The sequence below is a fragment of the Pomacea canaliculata genome, linkage group LG14 (genome assembly GCF_003073045.1).
Source record: "Pomacea canaliculata isolate SZHN2017 linkage group LG14, ASM307304v1, whole genome shotgun sequence".
Taxonomy (NCBI): Eukaryota; Metazoa; Mollusca; class Gastropoda; order Architaenioglossa; family Ampullariidae; genus Pomacea; species Pomacea canaliculata.
This window is the reverse complement of record NC_037603.1, coordinates 7,536,206-7,554,198: the sequence shown is the minus strand read 5'-3', so window position 1 is coordinate 7,554,198 and position 17,993 is coordinate 7,536,206. Positions and strand designations below refer to the sequence as shown.

General features: G+C 38.0%; 1 protein-coding gene across 11 annotated transcripts in view; it reads right to left on the bottom strand.

Moving 5' to 3' along the window:
- LOC112555102 (sodium/hydrogen exchanger 9-like) overlaps positions 1–10,657 on the bottom strand; it is a 29,312-nt gene extending 18,655 nt beyond the window's left edge. For 7 of the 11 annotated variants that reach the window (XR_003097408.1, XR_003097407.1, XM_025223313.1 and 4 more), the window contains exons 1-13: positions 9,715–10,657; positions 9,038–9,261; positions 7,968–8,045; positions 6,902–6,978; positions 6,195–6,292; positions 5,193–5,298; positions 4,588–4,726; positions 3,263–3,368; positions 2,740–2,828; positions 2,160–2,273; positions 1,384–1,495; positions 974–1,127; positions 283–340 (exon numbers count right to left, since the gene is read on the bottom strand). Coding sequence is in view for 9 of the 11 variants with exons in the window: in XM_025223313.1 (XP_025079098.1) it covers positions 283–340; positions 974–1,127; positions 1,384–1,495; positions 2,160–2,273; positions 2,740–2,828; positions 3,263–3,368; positions 4,588–4,726; positions 5,193–5,298; positions 6,195–6,292; positions 6,902–6,978; positions 7,968–8,045; positions 9,038–9,261; positions 9,715–9,958 (1,599 nt within the window). In the remaining 2 variants the exon portion in view is untranslated. The remainder of the gene's footprint in view (positions 1–282; positions 341–973; positions 1,128–1,383; positions 1,496–2,159; positions 2,274–2,739; positions 2,829–3,262; positions 3,369–4,587; positions 4,727–5,192; positions 5,299–6,194; positions 6,293–6,901; positions 6,979–7,967; positions 8,046–9,037; positions 9,262–9,714) is intronic. The other 4 variants (XM_025223311.1, XM_025223309.1, XM_025223310.1 and 1 more) reach the window with 2 other exon arrangements.
- Positions 10,658–17,993: the final 7,336 nt, after the last annotated feature.

Sequence of the window (17,993 nt, the reverse complement as noted above, 5' to 3'; positions counted from 1 at the left end):
AAAAAAAAAACTTTGCATATGGGTGAAAATGGTAAAGTAAAACATCTGAAACCTCAAATTTGTTCTTTTAAAATAGTAACTTCCTGCGGCCAAAATCAGTTCTTTGTACAAAAAGCAATTTGTATGCAAGAGACATCTTTACTTCTACCCCTTCTAGCCTGCTCCCCCCTCCCACAGCCCACCCCTACCCTCTGTGTGTGAGCATAGGGCAGTGCAGCTATCCGTGCAATGATGTCAACACATAGTGCTACAAGCATGGTGATAACAACTAACAATATTTACATTGTGCGAAGTCGACAGTTGGTTCAGGTGAACAGTTGCATCATCCTCCACACCAACTCTGAAAAAAAGAGGGAAAGTTACTGAAGTGGGCCACTACACCTATGTTAACCTTGTATCTGCATTACATATTATCCCTTATCTCAAGAGCTAACAGTTTCCATTACACCTGTGTTATCCTTGTATCTGTATTACATGTTATCCTCTTATGTAAGGCTCAAACAGTGTTCCCTTACATACATGTTATACTTAAAACTGTATTGTTAACAAACTAAACAGATTTTTGAAGACTCGTTGAGCCTTGCCATCAAGACTGCTCAAGCTGTAAGGTGTGGATACACTGATGAATAATGAACACATGTATGTACAGAAGGCAGTCCACACAAGCTGACTATACAATGTATATACACAATAACTTACAAGGACTTAATTTTTTTATTTTATGCCATAGTCTTCTTTTAAACAGTGGGTACGAGGTTTAAGTGAACAAATAAACATTACCAGCTGTTATAAAGCATCTCTAAGATGACAGGCTGCAAGAATCTTAGAAAAAAATATATGACACTAAAAAGTAGTTCTTTTGACAGTTCTATAATGCTTGCTACCAATAATCTAACGAGGGCTTGTTATAGTAGTCTTAAGGTGCATGCACCTCACAGAAATAATCCTCCTTACCAGAAACATAAGGGCATACCTGATCTGCAGCCACTGCAACATTGGGGTTGTGAAGCCTCCGCAAAGAATAACAGTGGCCAACACAATCATCATGGTGGCTGCTGCCATATGCTGGTTGGCGACTGTCTGTATGTTGCGGATCGCCAACGCAAAAGCAACTGCCCCTCGCAAGCCTAGTTGCACAATTCAAAATAATTTTAAATGTCATTTCTACTGTGAATTCTGCTATATTACCAATGTCTACCATTCCTGTCACGAATTATGCTTACTAATGACGAGAACTTCACTTCATCATTTTAGTGTATAAACACTCTCCTGAACTAGCCCCTGATCCAAAACTTGACAACTTAACCCTGACAAACTTTGAGAAATTTATAAATGAAGATGGAATGATAAGAAATAAAAACTAAAATGGAGAGTGTGACTAACCAGCAAACATCATCATGTGCTGAAAATTGGGTCGGATCTTGTTGCTTCTCCCCAGGTTCAGAAGGAATGTGAGAGGGTAGACATTCATCATCCGCCCAATGATCACAGCAAGCTTTGTCTCACGTTAAGGTTAACCATTCCAAGAGTTCTACTGCAACTTTCACTTATTCAACAAATTCTGTCTTAGGCTTATAAAAGATTTGTAAGAGTTCTGTCCCTTCGACTAACAGGCTGATGGGATCGGCTCTCCTTGATTTTATGTTTTGTAATCATGCTTTGATTCGGATAAAAGTGTTGGGCCTTTATGTTTACATGTGCTTCTGCTGTGTTTTCTTCCTTTTCTGGTTTGCAACAGGTCTAATGTTACTTTTATCTCAACCATATAACTTTGTTTTCACTGGTGAATATTTACTAAATATGTGTTTTGAGTATCTCAGTTTTCTTACTGAACAGCTCATCATTTTTGTTGTTTTTCTCAAGCCCTGGGCAATGTGCTGGTATCTGCTCCTCATCACAAGAAAATTTCCACACAGAGGCAGGTTAGACAGAAATTAATATGACACCAGTTTAAATCAGTTTACACCTTCTCCCTCCTCCCAACTAGTCCTAATCTTCCTGTCTCCACCGTTTTGTTGTTGTTGTTAGTCTGTATCTGACTGCTTCTGTTCAAACTCAAATGGTCTGCAACATCCTCATTTCTCCAGAATTAATGAAATATCAATTGCACAGACCTCAACTACTGAATAGATTATCAACACAGAAAGATCAAAGGATACAAATGAGGATAAAATGAAGCCTGCGTGCCACCTCAGTGGCTGGAGGGTGAATACTGACACACCAATGTACAAGAAAACAAAGTTTTCTGCCAGGAAGTTGCCCAGTTCAAACAGCTGCAAGATAATGCATACAGCAGCTGTCAGTCAGGAAAAAATAGAACAATCATTTATTAAAAGTTCTTCCATCTTTAAAAACACATTGCCATGCCAAGAACTTAAACTTTTCCACAAAGCACCACATTTGATAATTTATACTACAGTAATTATCCATTAAAAACTGTGGCTGCACTTCTTTCCTTAAACTCTCATATAAATGAAGACTGCATCATTTACCTGTGGGCTCATTTCATAGTTTGCAAGTTTTTCTCACACTAATAAGAAGCAACAAAAGACTTGGACAGACATACTAAGATTGAAAGAGTAGGGAAACAAACGGAGAAACAGAACTAACAAACCCTCAAGCATTAAACTGAAAAAAAGTAAAAATAAAAATGAAATGGCAAAAACAGACCAACAAAGATAACGGAAAAAATTTCTACAATAATTGAAGAAAAGCAAGATACAAAAATGATGATTGTACCTGCTTAGTTCTGATCTTTGATTCCACAGAAAGGTTGTTGTAAGTGTAGTGGGCTTGTGTGATTCCACAGAACAGAACAGCTACAATGCCTGATAAAAAAAAAAAGAGAGAAATGAAACTTATATTTACCAAGCCCCGTACTCCATAGTTATACATATTCTCATCACAATACTCACAACATACAGTCAAAACAATCTTGTATACAATATTGCAAATAACCAGAAAAGCACACAAAGAATTGAACTTACAAACGTAGCAAGAATATCAACGCATCATCAGCTACCATACTTGTACATCTACTTTTTATAGCAAAGCATTGCTGTAGTCAAGCAAAAAAAGTGCTCATAAAGGTGATCAGGCATTTCAGAAGCATTTGCTGCTTGAGTCTCCTGGATGACAGGGACTTGTTTATACCATGCTGATTAAAAGATTATAATCTAAATATTAATTCTGTGATTTCAGCCCTGAAAACAAGATTTGCTTCTGAAGTACTGACAACCTACCTTGACTACTGACAACCTACCAGTCATAGCTGCAGCCTCAGCTGCCTGGAAGCTGCAGTAGGACATAAGAAAGAAGAGAGCTGTCTCCAACAGAGGAAATTCCTTCACCTTAGTAAACTTCGTCAGCTGTTTTGAGGTCAAGGTCACATCACACATAATTATCAGCTGAAGTCAGGGTAAGTGTGTGCGCACGCATATGCGTATGTGTTTACATGCATGCGTAGTAATGGATGTACGCATATCCAGGATGATGACAATAATATTAACTGAATTTGTGAAGCACATTTTCCTGACTGGATGCAAGCACAATGTGCTATACATGAAAAATTACAAAAAGCAGTCAACCATGCAAGAAATATAAGGCATCAAAAAACATATGACACCACTGAAACATGAACAAAGTCTACAGATAAAGATACAAAAAAAATTGAAGAGTAAATCAAATAGTACACTTGATTATGACAGAAATTTTCTAAAGAGATGGATTTTGAGGCCAGATTTAAAGACTTTATATGTCAACACAATTTAAAGAGAAAGGGGCAGAAAATTCTAAACAGAGAGGCATGAGAAGGAGCATCTGCCAACTTGCTCCTGTCTGGTGAATGGCAGAGCGAGGAGGACAGCAATAGCAGACCAACAAGATCAACTTGGGGAGTGTCATAGTGGAGATATATCATCCATTAAGATATATAGTTGACCCTCTCTTAATTCAGCCATGTAGAATAGTATGCAGTTAGGTTGTTTTGTTATTTTAAAGTTCATGTGCATCTTGCGCAGTCGAATCCATTCTCACCCCAGTGTCAACAATGTGAAGGCGAGTATAGAATGCAATGTGCATGCTGTCGGAGTCAAATGATTCTGATAACTTCACTCTCTCACTGAACTGCTTCAAGTAAATTGTGGTTAGAGTTGCAGTTAAACAACTGGAGCAGCACAACCTTGTGGCGATAGCTTTTTAAGATTATCAGGGTCAATGCAGAGTTTCCTTAGAAGTGATGACAGAATTCTTAAACAATGTGGGTACAACATCAGCTGCAACAAGAAGTGATTAATAAAGCAAGTGATAATTGGAATATCAAGTTGAAGCACTTGTTCAGGTCACAGAAAACATCAAAGCTAGGTTTGTGAGAGATAAAGATAATTTGTGATTTGAAGAGAATATGTTAATGTGCATTATATAGAACTAAAAAAAACCAACACATTCGCAGGCATGTGAGCACACATATACACATTCAAATTAAAAAACATGAATCACAGACAATTGTAAGCAAGAACCTTCCAATTAACAAGCAGACCTACCCTTCATTGGTGGTACAAGTTGTCAGCTTCATACAGAAAAGGATACAAACGCTGTGGAGACACCAAACAGACCACCTATCGCAAAGGATCCAGTAAAGACGCCAACAAACCTTCCAACTGACTGGAAGAGAGATTGAGCATTGAAGGAGTCGTTGGCTGCCAGTGCCCCATACACTGATACTGACCTTGTGGAAAAAAATTGATTTTTTTCCCTCAAAAACTATGTTCTCTTCCTTCATGACATAACAGGTGACATAATGACTGGGCTTCCCCAGTTTGTTTATTGGAAACAATACTCTCAACTTTGACGATCATGGTAAACTACGCTAAGGAGATGCACTTCTTCCTATGTCTGTTTGCAAACATTAATAAAATGTATTTTAAAAAAGTTAATGTAAACAGTGAGCTGCTTACTTTCTGCTGGTTCCCTAAAGACTATAAAAATTATAAAATAAACTTACATTATGCCATATCCCAGTCCTAAAGGCCAGTTAACCATGCTTTACGTGTCACAGTTTAGGAGAATAGTCCTTAATAATGGCAAATCCCAGTCAAAAAAGCTAAACAGCAAGTTAAAGACTAGAATGTCAGAAAAATACAGCAGTAAAACAACAAATCATAGCCATACAAAATGCTCTGCTGTCAACTTACTCGGACAAAACGATGGCAACAGCATCATTGAGAACACTTTCCCCAAAGACAAGGGCATACAGATCGACATCCACATGGAGATCATGGAATATGGCAAGAACTGTCACTGAAATCACCACATGTATTTATCTGTGAAAGGCTATTACTAGTATCGCTGAAATCATCAAATGTATTGATCTGTGAAACTCTATCACTGGTGTCATTGAAGTTACCACAAATATTTATCTGTGAAACTATATAGCATCTATTACTGGGGTCACTGAAATCATCACAAGAATTTACAACTATATAAACTAAGCTTAGGAAGCATCACGTGTCTGATGGCTTTAACTATCAACTAAAATCATTAAAAAACACTTTCACCATTTGAAATTTGTTTATGGTAGTCCCTTAACTTTGGTTACCCCACCCCCTACACAGCTGTATACATTTAAAATCCATATGTAGAAATATCTTCATACTAATTACAGAATATTGTATAAAAATAACATAATGAACTACAAGTAAGACACTTCATTTATATTAAATTCAAGTTCAAAATGCATTTAAAGTTTGCTCTAGCCCTTACAAGTATTTTTCTTTACATTTCTTTTTATAAATGCCTAAAACCTGGTATCAGTAGCAAGATGTTGACAGGCCTGCAAGACTAGCATGAAGATTGTCTTAAAGCTTTTCTATTTGTTTCTTTATTATTTTCAAAGCACATTTGTTCAAAACTGTGTGAATGACAAACTGCATAAGCTGATGACTAATTATATAATAAATGATCCATTTCTAAATATTTTATTTGTTGTTTTGGTAACTTCCAAATGACTTCTTTCAAGAAAGTCACTTTAAATAAGACAGACATAAAAAAGCAACAAGCTGTCAGAATTATCTCAACTCTACTTCTGCCCAGAGGGGGAATAAACCAGAAAAAGCACGTTAAAAACAAGCAAGTGCAGAAATTATATTCAGAAAAAGAAAAATTTAAATATCACCCAGCAACCACATCAGAGATACCTGGATCAGTGGCTGAGATTATAGCACCAAAATAAATACTCTCGGTCAGGTTGAAGGAGATGTCGTACATCAAGCTTGTCATGCCGTAGAGGATCCCCCTGTAGAATAAAAGCATAAGCAGGCCAGCATGCTTACTTTAAATCGGAGGGAGGAGAGACTGGTGTCTTACACGGAGCCAGCAACTATGTCATAGCAAAGAAGCCAGCCTTGTAAATAGATGCCACATTGCCACATGCAAAGAATGAACAAGATGCCTAAGATAAGATCTGAACCCAGAACACCCAATCCTCACTATATTGGTGCAGGTGCTAACTGTTGCACCACCAGACTTTTCTACTTTAAATCAAGAATGCTACAAACATGTTGATTATGTGTCTATATCTATAATTATATCTACAATGATCAGCTTAAGACTTAAGAATTAAGCTCTTTTCAACAAATCACTTCCTGTAAAGTTATTCTGGCTTTTAACAGATTTTTGTTTCCTCAACAAAAAAATTGTAAAAAGCAACAAAAAACTTAAAACAGACAAAAAACCTTTGTAAAGTGTTTTCAAACTCAAAGAACCCTTTTCCTTTTCGTAAAGTGTATATTTTAACCTCATCTATTTCACAGACCTTTTGAATGCTTTTCATATGCAATGATGATGATGATGGTGGTAGTGGCAGTAATAATAACAGCTTTATGCTGATAACAGTTCTACTTACCCTACAACCAAGCAAGAGATTGTTGTTCCAATCAAGGCATATGTCATAATGGCTCCAAGATTCCTGAAGAAATGTCTCTGCAATGATGAACTTCAGTTATAAGTATCTGAGGGAAACTAGATAATTACACAATTATAAAACAGGTATAAGAAGACAGATTTTTAAGTGTGTCATCAAAAATGACTATAGGCACCACAATACAAGTGACAATCTCAAAAGATTTTGCTGGAAATTATTAGCAGAACTGGGACCAGAGACATACTTTTGTTGGTGCATTCCACCAAATCTGGTCATGTAGACGCAAACTGCAGAAATCACAGTGGACTTTGCTGAACACTATTTTTATACCTGCTCTGGTGCCAACAGGTACAAGGTGTTTTTTTCAGAAGATAAATGTAAACCCTCAGTATCAGACTATGTTGAATAATTCTATAGTATTTAATAACTAGGAATATGGTGTTACAATAGGTACATGATAACCTACTGTAAGACCTAATTCGTAGTTGTTGTTTTTTTTTTTTTTTGGTTCAAATTCTGTCAAAGTGTTCTGTTATTATCTAGGTGAAAACACATGCAGGCACACACACACACACAAATTTAAACACTTCTAGGTTCTTAAACCCTTATGTTCATTGTGATAAGCACACCAACCTGATTTGCTAAATATAAACACACTCCTAATCTGATTTGTAATAAGATATACGTCATCCTAATACAATGCTTGAAAATATTATGTAAAGATACTGTTGCGATGTAGACTACTGCTACCTGAAATCTTAATGATCTACAATTTGGAGGGGAACTATCAAAAAAGTGAGTCATTTTATCACTGTGATACTTATCTAAGCCCAAAATAGGTCTAGGTCTCAAAAATAGACCAAAATTTCCACAGCAACACTTCAAGTCACTTAAAATCAAAAGCAGATAACAAGATATTATAAAAATTCAAAGACCCTATTCTTAGCACTGCACACCATATGATGCAGACAGACAGGTGAAAAATAAATCAACAACTCCTTTATCAATATGAAAGAATGTTCATGCTAGAGTGAGCAGCATAACCTACTCGCTTCATGCTGTAGCCAGCCTCAAAGATAATCACTGGCAGCATTACATTGAAGAAGATTTCTGGGTCAAAGGTCACCTGCAATAGAAAGAAAGCACATCATGGGTTAGGATTTAAACTCAGCTAAAGAATAGGTGCAGACCAAATGCTGTGAACAGGTTATTCACTTTTTCTAGGCTTCTGTACCTGGTTATTATCCTTCTGACTTAACATGTATCTTTGTAGACTATGTTAACATTTTCACTTGAGTTATCATAGCTTAATTTGTTTATGGGAAAGTGTTTACCTGATGATTTTGTTCTTTTAATGTACATGACAAACAAATTACTCTTTCTCTCCAATGATAAATTTTATAACCATACACTAGTCCTGTCTTTATGCCTCATTCTAAAAGCTTGCTAATTCCTGAATAATTTGTGTACATTTATCTAAACTTTTGGCTCGTCGTGCCAAAACTTGTAACCCTATTTCAGCAACACTCCTTTCTGAAATCCAGTTCAGTCTTAAAAAGAACTTGCAAGATATGTGTCATGTGACATTAATCATAGCTTTTTTAACATGTTTGAAAAGAAAAAGCACCATAGATTAGTCTGTGTTAAGTCTTGGTTAATAAACCTGACACTAGAGCAAGCTGGTTAAGTGAGTTACTGGAAAGCCTAGCTGCTTACCTAGAAGATGATACCTAATCAATCATAAATGATAAAAGTAGAGATAGGGAGGATTGAGCTCTGCATTCCATATGCAGCACCCTAGGTATGATGAGCTACAGATTTTTACCCAAAATAAAAGTGTGAAAGCCATATAAACTTAGCCATGTTGACCCAAAACATCAAATTTATAAACATTTAAGGCTCAAACAGCTTACCCGTCTTATTTTAACAATTTAAATCTAGTCTAAATAGTTACTGTACTTTAAAATTGCTTCTACCCAAAAATAAAAAATGCTGAACACCTGCTATTAGTCGACTCTCTTGAAGATGCATGACTTACCACTCTAGTATTTAGTAGTAAGGGGCAAGTAGATTAGTTTCCTAAAATAAGAATTGATTTGACAATAAAAAAATAGTTACCGTTCTCTCCAGAGGTGGTTCTGTGACTGGTATATTAACGGTGCCAGCTAAGTCATATTTTATGCGCAACTGATTTGTGGTGTTCCGAACTGAGAAGTTTATGTACACAATATCAGGAGGACTGTCTGAATAGTAAGTAGTGTTGTCAGTGACAACTGCAGTGGCATAACCTTGTGTTGCATTTGGACTGCTGGTGTAGCGGATTATTACCCCAACAATAAGACCTAAAAAAAACACACACAAAGAACGTTCTTCAGTTATTCTCACATGTTCACGATTATGAAGCAGACTCTCCTAAAGCCACACACACATGCACCGGCGTGTGGAGACACATAACATATAATTATCATTATTTCATTGTAATAAACAACTTAAGGCAACCAGTTGAAACTGTGGTTCAGTTGCTTCATTGTGAAGATCGTCAGCCTTTAAGGTGGACGATTAAAGTGTATGTTAATCCACAGATTCATGCATAAAGATTTAAAACGTACAAAGCATCTGCTTTCTTTATTAGATGGAAATTACGACGTTTTGGAATTAACATGAAGTATTTTTGCGTGGCTCAAACCAACAGTTCAATCGATAAATCGCATATGAGCTATTCGCATATTACTAGAAATTAATTAGTATTCTCAACAAATGTCTTTTAAATATGCACGACACAAACTTTTTCTTACCGTACAACATGGACAAGCCAGTCTCGTGAACGAATCTGAACCGTCTGTACTTGAAGAACCAAACGGTCAAAATTGTCAAAAGCAACAAACCAAGAAGCATCAAAATTGTTAAACTATCAATACTATGTTTCGAGGCAGCTTTGGTGTCTATCGAAGGCTTTATTTCGTCCTCTGGAAGTCCCATTGTGGATGTTTTGATGCATAACAAAGCTGCAGTCAGGCAGACGAACGTTCTGGACGCCATCTTGGTTGTGATCCGCCCTCCACTTCCGCTTTCCGAGATTTGTTTTGGTGTCGAGGATGTTTGTTTGTGATTTACACCATGCCAGCAACTATATCACAGCGAACGTGTCTAGGAGTTCGTGGTTACAGGTATGAGGCTACTCCACGGACGTGTCTAGGAAGGAACTCGTGGTTACTCTGTGCGCGACAGAAACCGTCACGTGAAAATGAGCCCGAGACTAAGACGCACCACGTAGCCATGTGATCACCATCTGCCAGAAAATTGACTTGTGTTCCACATTGCATTCATCCCCACCGTCTATAGTCGACACTAATCTCAAGTGTTTCCATAACAGGTTTTTGGAGCAACCGTGATCGTGAGACAAAAAGTAGAGATGTGTCATAGCTTGGTACGGGGTTAAATACATTTTATTCTCCAATCCCAAACACACATACAAACAGGGACTAGGGAGGATGGAGAGATACTCAAAGAGAAAGAAAATGTTTCCAGTCGTGGGCGAGCCCTCAATGGTGTACCTGTTTTGGTCGTGCGTGACAAGATGGGTGGGGTAGGGTCAAGGATCGAGGGCTGGAGCTAGCATAGTCTAGGTCAGTATTGTTATTTTTCTTAAAACAAATATCCGGGAAAAGAATACCGAAACAGTATGTAATACACTGAGGTAGGTCGTCCGGGTAGCTGATTTTTTTTTTTTTTTGGTAAACGTCTCGGTGAAGGGAACAACTTCGAAAGCGTAACGTCAGCGACCTTGGCGATTATGAACACCATGGTTGTGTCCCTGGAAACAGTCAGGAGCTTTTCATCTGTGATTAACATCCGACAGGTAATCCCCCCACTCCCCTCAACATCTCACTTCACGCTGGACCCTTTGCTGACTCAGCTTCCCGCTGATCGCGGTTGTTTCAAACCCCGAGCTGCGCACTGTGCAAGGGACGTCACCGACACGTGGAGCCTGTACATCACAACAACAAAAGGTCGACAACTTACATTAAAGTCTATTTTCAATTTCAATTCCATTTAACTTTATTATCTCACGAGGAGAAATTACAAGACGTGGTAAAACAACTGGCTTATAATAAAAACTTAATAACAACTTAAATTCCACTCAAACTATCATCTCACACAAACACCTACAGTCCATGTAAATAACCCAACTAAATAAGAAACATCACTAAAATGATATTCACAAAAACACACACCCACACCCACACACTCACAAATCCTTACGACACTTTTTCAGTAAGACAACAGACAAAAAGTCCAAAAACTATAAAACTATTCCTAGAACGGACAGTGGAAGCTCTTGGAACATTAAAACGTCTCTTGGACGGAAGAAGATTATAGGTGTCATAACCCTCCTTTCCCCCATGACGCTTGTTAACTTTCTTCCGTAGTCTGGGATTTATGAATATTGTTTTCGTCTGTTTTGTTTTTGGTTTTTTGTTGATTTTTTTTTATAAATTTTATTTTTGCTTTTTTTTATTTTTTCCCAAATTATTTAAGGTCTCCATGTTCTAAAGTCCATGTTTTCTAAATACTGAGAACGTAACCTGTGTCGTTGTATATTGAAAACCACATACTGCCTTTATTTACATATCTTGTAAATATATACATATATACTTTGCAAGCACTGCCTGCCCCCAACAGAAGTTGTTCGACAGGCCATTGCTGATGGCTGAACACGAATAATAATACCTTGTCGAACAACTGAAAAGACTACAGTGTTTTTTCCAAAATTGAAAAGTGCTAGTGACAGTCCACTTGTGGTTCTTCGCTTTTCTAATTGTTTATTAAAACTGTCAACAGCAGGCAAAAGTTGATTCTTCTTATTTTCAATTTCTTTTAAAAGTGTGTCTATGTTGTTTTTAAATTGTTGTATTACATCATCATTCTGTCTGTTAGTGGTAAGGATGTCAAACTCGTCCTCGGAGTCATATTTCAGTATTTCAGTAAAGATTAGCTAGATGTCTGTTGATAAGACGATACACAGGTAGATTACATGATTTCTCCTGGCAATCAATATAAGATCTGACATCAAGATCAGTTGGTTAGAAAGAAATTATCAATTGAAAAGATGAGGAAGAAGAAGAGGAGGGGGAAACTGAGTCTGTTTTAAGGTTACAGATAAAGGCTGCATCCTCTTTCCACCATCCATACTTTTTTGTTACACAGTTACTTGCTTTCCATGCTTTGAGATACATTCAAAACAGGCAAAAAACATCAACTGCATATTTCTTCTGAAAACTGACATACACTTTTTAATCCCATGAAATGATTTTATGTCCACATTGAAGAAGAAATTTTACAATGTGCAAAATATATTAATACAAATTTAAAACCAATGAAAAGGGAAAACAGCACACTTACTCCCATATATACATGACAAGCATTGGCTTGATGTACATGGCATATGAATCACATTTTACAATCTGCTCAGCTGTTAGGACGCAAATGGAAAATCATTCAGCACTACTCTGCTCGAAAGCCAATTCAGTTACTGAAGCGCCAATACTTGTATGCATAGCCAGAGGTCACAATATGCAAGATGCTTCATTATGTCTTATCTGACTAAATTTAAAGTACATCCTGAGCTATGCACAAATGTAAACCACAAATAATAAATGTTATTTTCTTTTCATTCTACTTTTATAAATTTTCTGGTAAAATTGATTAATATCAACGAATTAATATCAAATTTAGCCCAAACTGGATTGTTCTGGCGAATTGTTTCAATTTCCGTTGAACTGTGTATGTGATCAATGGCTCAAAACTGTTTTCTAATGCTTTAACTGTCATTGCATCCCATGTGACTCGTGTTCCTCCACACAGAGGTACACAATCATATGTAACCTTGCATTTTTATAGTTACAATCACACAAATATGCTTTGGAACAGACTGCACTGTAAGATTCAATATGATGAAGATCGTGCAAATACTCATAAATAATAATAAATTCAAATGGCACCTTATCCTATCCTTTGGGCAAACTCATGATTGACAGACACACACATAAGCATAACAGGACACAACATAAAATTCAAATTGTATTGTCTACAAAATGCCACATGGGATAAAATGTAGCCAGAAGCTCAGCACTCACAAAAAATGATTTCTTATTCCATTTTTTTTCAATGCATTTCAATACGTTACCGCAATGTTGTTAAATTGCATTTCCCATCAAATTAGAAACTAAAAACAAGGATGAGTTCTAAGATAAATTTTAATTTAGGAATTAGCATTGCTAGTAAACTACTCAAGCACAAAATAGATTATCTCAAAACAGCACTGAGAAAAACATCTACGTAGCTCCTCTATTCTGTAAACAGAAAGGCATTTCTAATTTAACTGAAAAAAAAAAAAGCTTCATCCTACTTTCTACCTTCTGACTGAGAGTCACGATCTTTGAGTGCTGTGTCTCCTTGTTCCTTCCTACGACGGAGGCTTGAAGTGTCACGCACAACATCACTTGCACGTGCGCTCATGACTTCACCCACCTCCTCTCTGTTGGTCTCCCTCACTCAGGTTCATCATAAAGCCGCTTTTCTCACTTTCTTCACGTGTCTTCTCGAAGGGGGTGAACTCTGCTCAGGACTCGGGTCGGGCGTGTTTTCACAGTGCTCCCGCGGTCTACTGACAGGACTAACTATAATTTGCTGTGTTTTTGATAAGATTGTGCTGCTGGGCGCTTCGGTGGTGTGTGGTGCTCCTGCGTGTGTATTTTCTGGACATTTACCTAACATTTTTCGGGCTCAGGGACATTTCTTTCCGGTGACATGGAGGATACACAACCACAAGATGGCGACGACGCCAGCGCCACGGGTTCTAGCAGCACGGGTAAGGACTGCACGATTCAGGATCTTATGCAAGTGTTGGTGGTTGTCCAAAGGGATGTATCAACCATTCTACGGGACAACGATACAATAAGACAAGAGTTACACAGTCTACGAGACGATAACAGTTCTCGTAAACAACACAACATGCTCCTGTCAAAACGTCTTGATGAGCTGCAGAAAGAATTGGAGACACTGGACAGAGACTCAACCTTAGCGATGGAAATGCTAGACAGACAAATTGACCTACAAGAGCAGAGTTCACGCAGAAACAACCTACGTTTCTTCAATGTTGCTGAAACTGGGAAAGACAGTTATACGGCGTGTGCCGAGCAGATTCTGGATTTACTAAATCATGTTTACCCAGAAAGAGGCTGGTGCAGAAATGACATTGAACGATGCCATCGCATATGGAATAGACAACCTAAGGGTGGTCAGAATCCCCGCCAGGTAGTCGTTAAATTTCTACACGGGTCCGATAAGATGGCCATTCTGACGACAGGCAAAGACAAACTATGGGAACACGGTGTCAAGGTGGCAGGCGATTTGACAAAAAGCCAAGCAGAAACTATATGAGAGAATTCAGAAAACAGGGCAAGAGGGCATACTTCAAAGCAGGGCGACTGTACACAGAAAGACTAGAAAGCCCATCCAGAGATAGCATCCCACATAATAAAGGTGCCAGTCTTACATAAGAAGAAGTGTCATACAGAGAGCACGGTAACGACGACAAAGACGACCATAGTGATGGGATCAAAAGAGACACAAAGGCCGGCACTCAAGTTACCAATAACCCCACCCCACCCCTCCCGGAGGCCGCTCCCCCACCCCCAACGTGGAACCAACCCACTCCCTAACCCTTGACCAGACCCCTGTGACAAGAACAAATCACACGGCCACTCCTGCAACTACTGCAAGGCACAGCCCAACATATGCCTAGGTCACAGCGGTCAACCGTGACAGGTCTCCACCGACAACAGCACGTGAGCCGAGAGTTTATTCCTTTCGGAGCAGACAGCGCAACAGGGAGGACCAGCGTCGGGGAGACGTGCAGCAGACAGAAAAAGGGAGGAAAACAGTGCGTGAGTGTGCGGCCAGTGTGACAGGGATCATGGTGTTAGTAATATACGTGTGTTAAACTGGAACATTGAAGGTGTGATGAGTAAGGTCAGCGAAACAGACGTTATTCAGTATATAAACACATTTGATATTGTGTGTTGAACAGAAACATTCTTAGAGCGGAACTCAAATCTCCAATGTTTTCCTAACTTTATTCAGTTGTTTGCACAGGCTTCGCGATATTCCGTGCATGACAATAAATCCAGCGGTGTGGTGCTGGTTATGGTGAAAAGTAGACTTGAAAACTACGTGCAGAGGCTATAGATACACTACATGATAACACGGTGCTGCTGAAACTGGACAGGCGTGCATTTGGATGTGATAGAGACTTACTTTTTTGCGGTGTGTATGTGCGGTAATGTGCCGCCGACTAATTCGCCATACTACAAACAATCTCATGTGCGCTCAGCAAGCTGGAACAGTACATTCTCGATTGTGTACAAAGAGAGGGCCATTCCTACTATTATATAGTCGTGGGCGATCTCAATGCCCGGACCGGTAATTTATGTCCGTCCTTTCCAGATGTGGAAGACACAGATGAACTTGCGACGAGAGACACCTTTGACAAGATTCAAGATTCAAGATTCTTTTATTCTGTCGCCCTCCAGGGGGTATTGAGAAATTAGGAAGTATCAATGCATATACATTCACATTCTTATCATTAAATATAGGGTGTCTCTCATTCACATATATTCAAAATCATCCACTCATTCTTTCGTTTTTACAATCACTTCGTGTAAACTTGGATATTGTAATCGAGTAGGTTAAAGCATCTGGACATATCAGACATAGGGTAACCACTCTTGTTCTCCCTCACTCTCTTTCGCAGGTGTTCTGTATTCTTAGTAATATCTTTACAAATGAGATAGTCTACTGAGGTCTTTTTATTTTTGAGGCTAATAAAGATTGGAATTTATAAGCATTTGGGTTACGAGTATAGTAGCTTGGTAAGTATTTTTGCGCTGGTATCAAATTTGTACAGTTAAAAAGATAATGGAATTCATCCCTATGTCCTTGGTGTTGCAGAGTCTACAGAACCTTTCATTTCTAGGGATATCTGATTGCCTACCTTTATTCACTGGAAAGTGGTTATTCAATGACCTAAATTTTATTAAAGGGAGGTAATCATGTGGGGGTAGGATTTTTAAGTAGGGCTCTAGTAAGAAGCTGCTTTTGAACATTCTATAATTTGAGTATATTTGTTTGGAGTCTAGTTCCCCTAACCAATACTGGATATACTGGTCCTGTAGGGACCTATCTACTTTCTTCTTGAACCAATCACCTGTTATGTTTATGCTTTTTTTGGTTTATCCATATTCCACTAGGCCAAGGTCTTGCAGCGTTGTCTGGATAGTACTGATATAGCTAGACTTAAATGTTGTTTCATGTAGATTTAAGAGCATTCTATATGTAGTGCTTGATAGTTTATTACTGTTGCTAATCAATTTAAACCAAAAGCTAAGCATCCTACTTTAATAAGAAGACTAACGGGGAAGCGACCACATTCTCCAAGCACTATACAAGATGGGTGGACTTTCTATTTTGAGGACCATTTTATAAATCTTAGCTGTAGTTACCACAAATGTCACTAATTCTGATGCCCATATTTCAAACCGTAGGTAAGTACTGGAAGAACAATTCTGTCAAACATGTCAAGTTGAATATCTAGTGGTAGCTGTGACTTTTACATTTTTTCAGTAAAGCAAACATGGCTCTTGAGGCTCTGTCATATAGGTCTTTTTGTGCTACTAGAAATTTGTTATTGTAGTTTAGTTTCAGGCCAAGATAGGAGTAATAATCTACTATTTCAAGTTTCTCACCGTTATAAATAAATGTTGGTTTCTTTCTTATTTTACTCTAGAGAAAATAACTATTTTTGTTTTGTCTGAGTTAATTGTCAGGTTCCACTTGTCACAGTATTTTTTCATGCTGTCTAAAGCATTCTGTAGATTTTCTGGTGTTCAGATAAAATGACAGTATCATCTGCATATAGGAGTATGAATAATTTAAGGAGCACATCAGTTTCTTGGGGGTGAGGTTATTTGGTGTCAGTTTGGCTAGTTCTGGGAGACCACTAACAGAGTCTGCTAAGAGATGAGTTTTCAGATCATTAAGATAAATTGCAAATAATAGAGGAGATAGGTTCTCCCCTTGTCTGACACCATGACTACTTTTAAAAAACTCTGGTTTCCATTAATCTTAACACAGGATTTTGCCTTTTTGTATATATCCTTGATTATATTCATGAATCTTCCCTTGACTCCAAGATCTAGCAATTTTTCCCACAAGTAAGTTCTATCTTGTCGAATGCTTTCTGGTAATCTATAAACGCGCAAAAAACTCGTTTTTTTCTACTTAGTAAAATTTCGAGGATGCTTTGCATGGTGAATAGGTGGTCAAGGGTGGATAACCCCTGCTGAAAGCCTGCTTGTTCCTGCCCTATGAGATCATTTTCCTCTAGGTAATGTTTTAAGCGTACATTAAGGACACTTGTGAATAGTTTACCAAAACAGCTAAGGATTGTCAGAGTCTTTGGTTGTGAAAATTTTAAAAATTCATTTATTATATTGTCATTTCCACAAGCTTTATTTCCTTTTAGCTTTTTTAGGCAATTAGCAACCTCACTCTCTGTTACTTCACTGTTGAGATAGTTATTGCTAGTTTCAGTGGTATTCACAAGTAGGTCAGTTTCAGGTGTGTAATTGCCAGGATTGTTTATCTCCATGAAGTGCTGTAAAAATTCATTACAGGTTGGGTTTCCTTCTTTATTTTATCACTGTTATTCTTGTTCAGAATGTTCCAGAAAACCTTTGGGTCCTTACTTCTTAAGTGTCTAATTTTCCTAAACCATTTTTGCTGGTAGAGTTTAAACTGCTTTCTTATTTCTCTCTTGTAATCATGTCCAGCTCTATTCATGCGTGATTGGGATTCTGGGCTGTTACACGTCTTCGCTTGGCGCCATGCTTTAAAGAATTCGCGTCTTTTCATGCGACAGCTGGGGTTAAACCATGGTTTGGTTTTAGGTTTTTGACTAGGGACTTGCTGTTTTTTTGGGTTGCTGGTATAAGGGAGTAGGCCATATCTACTA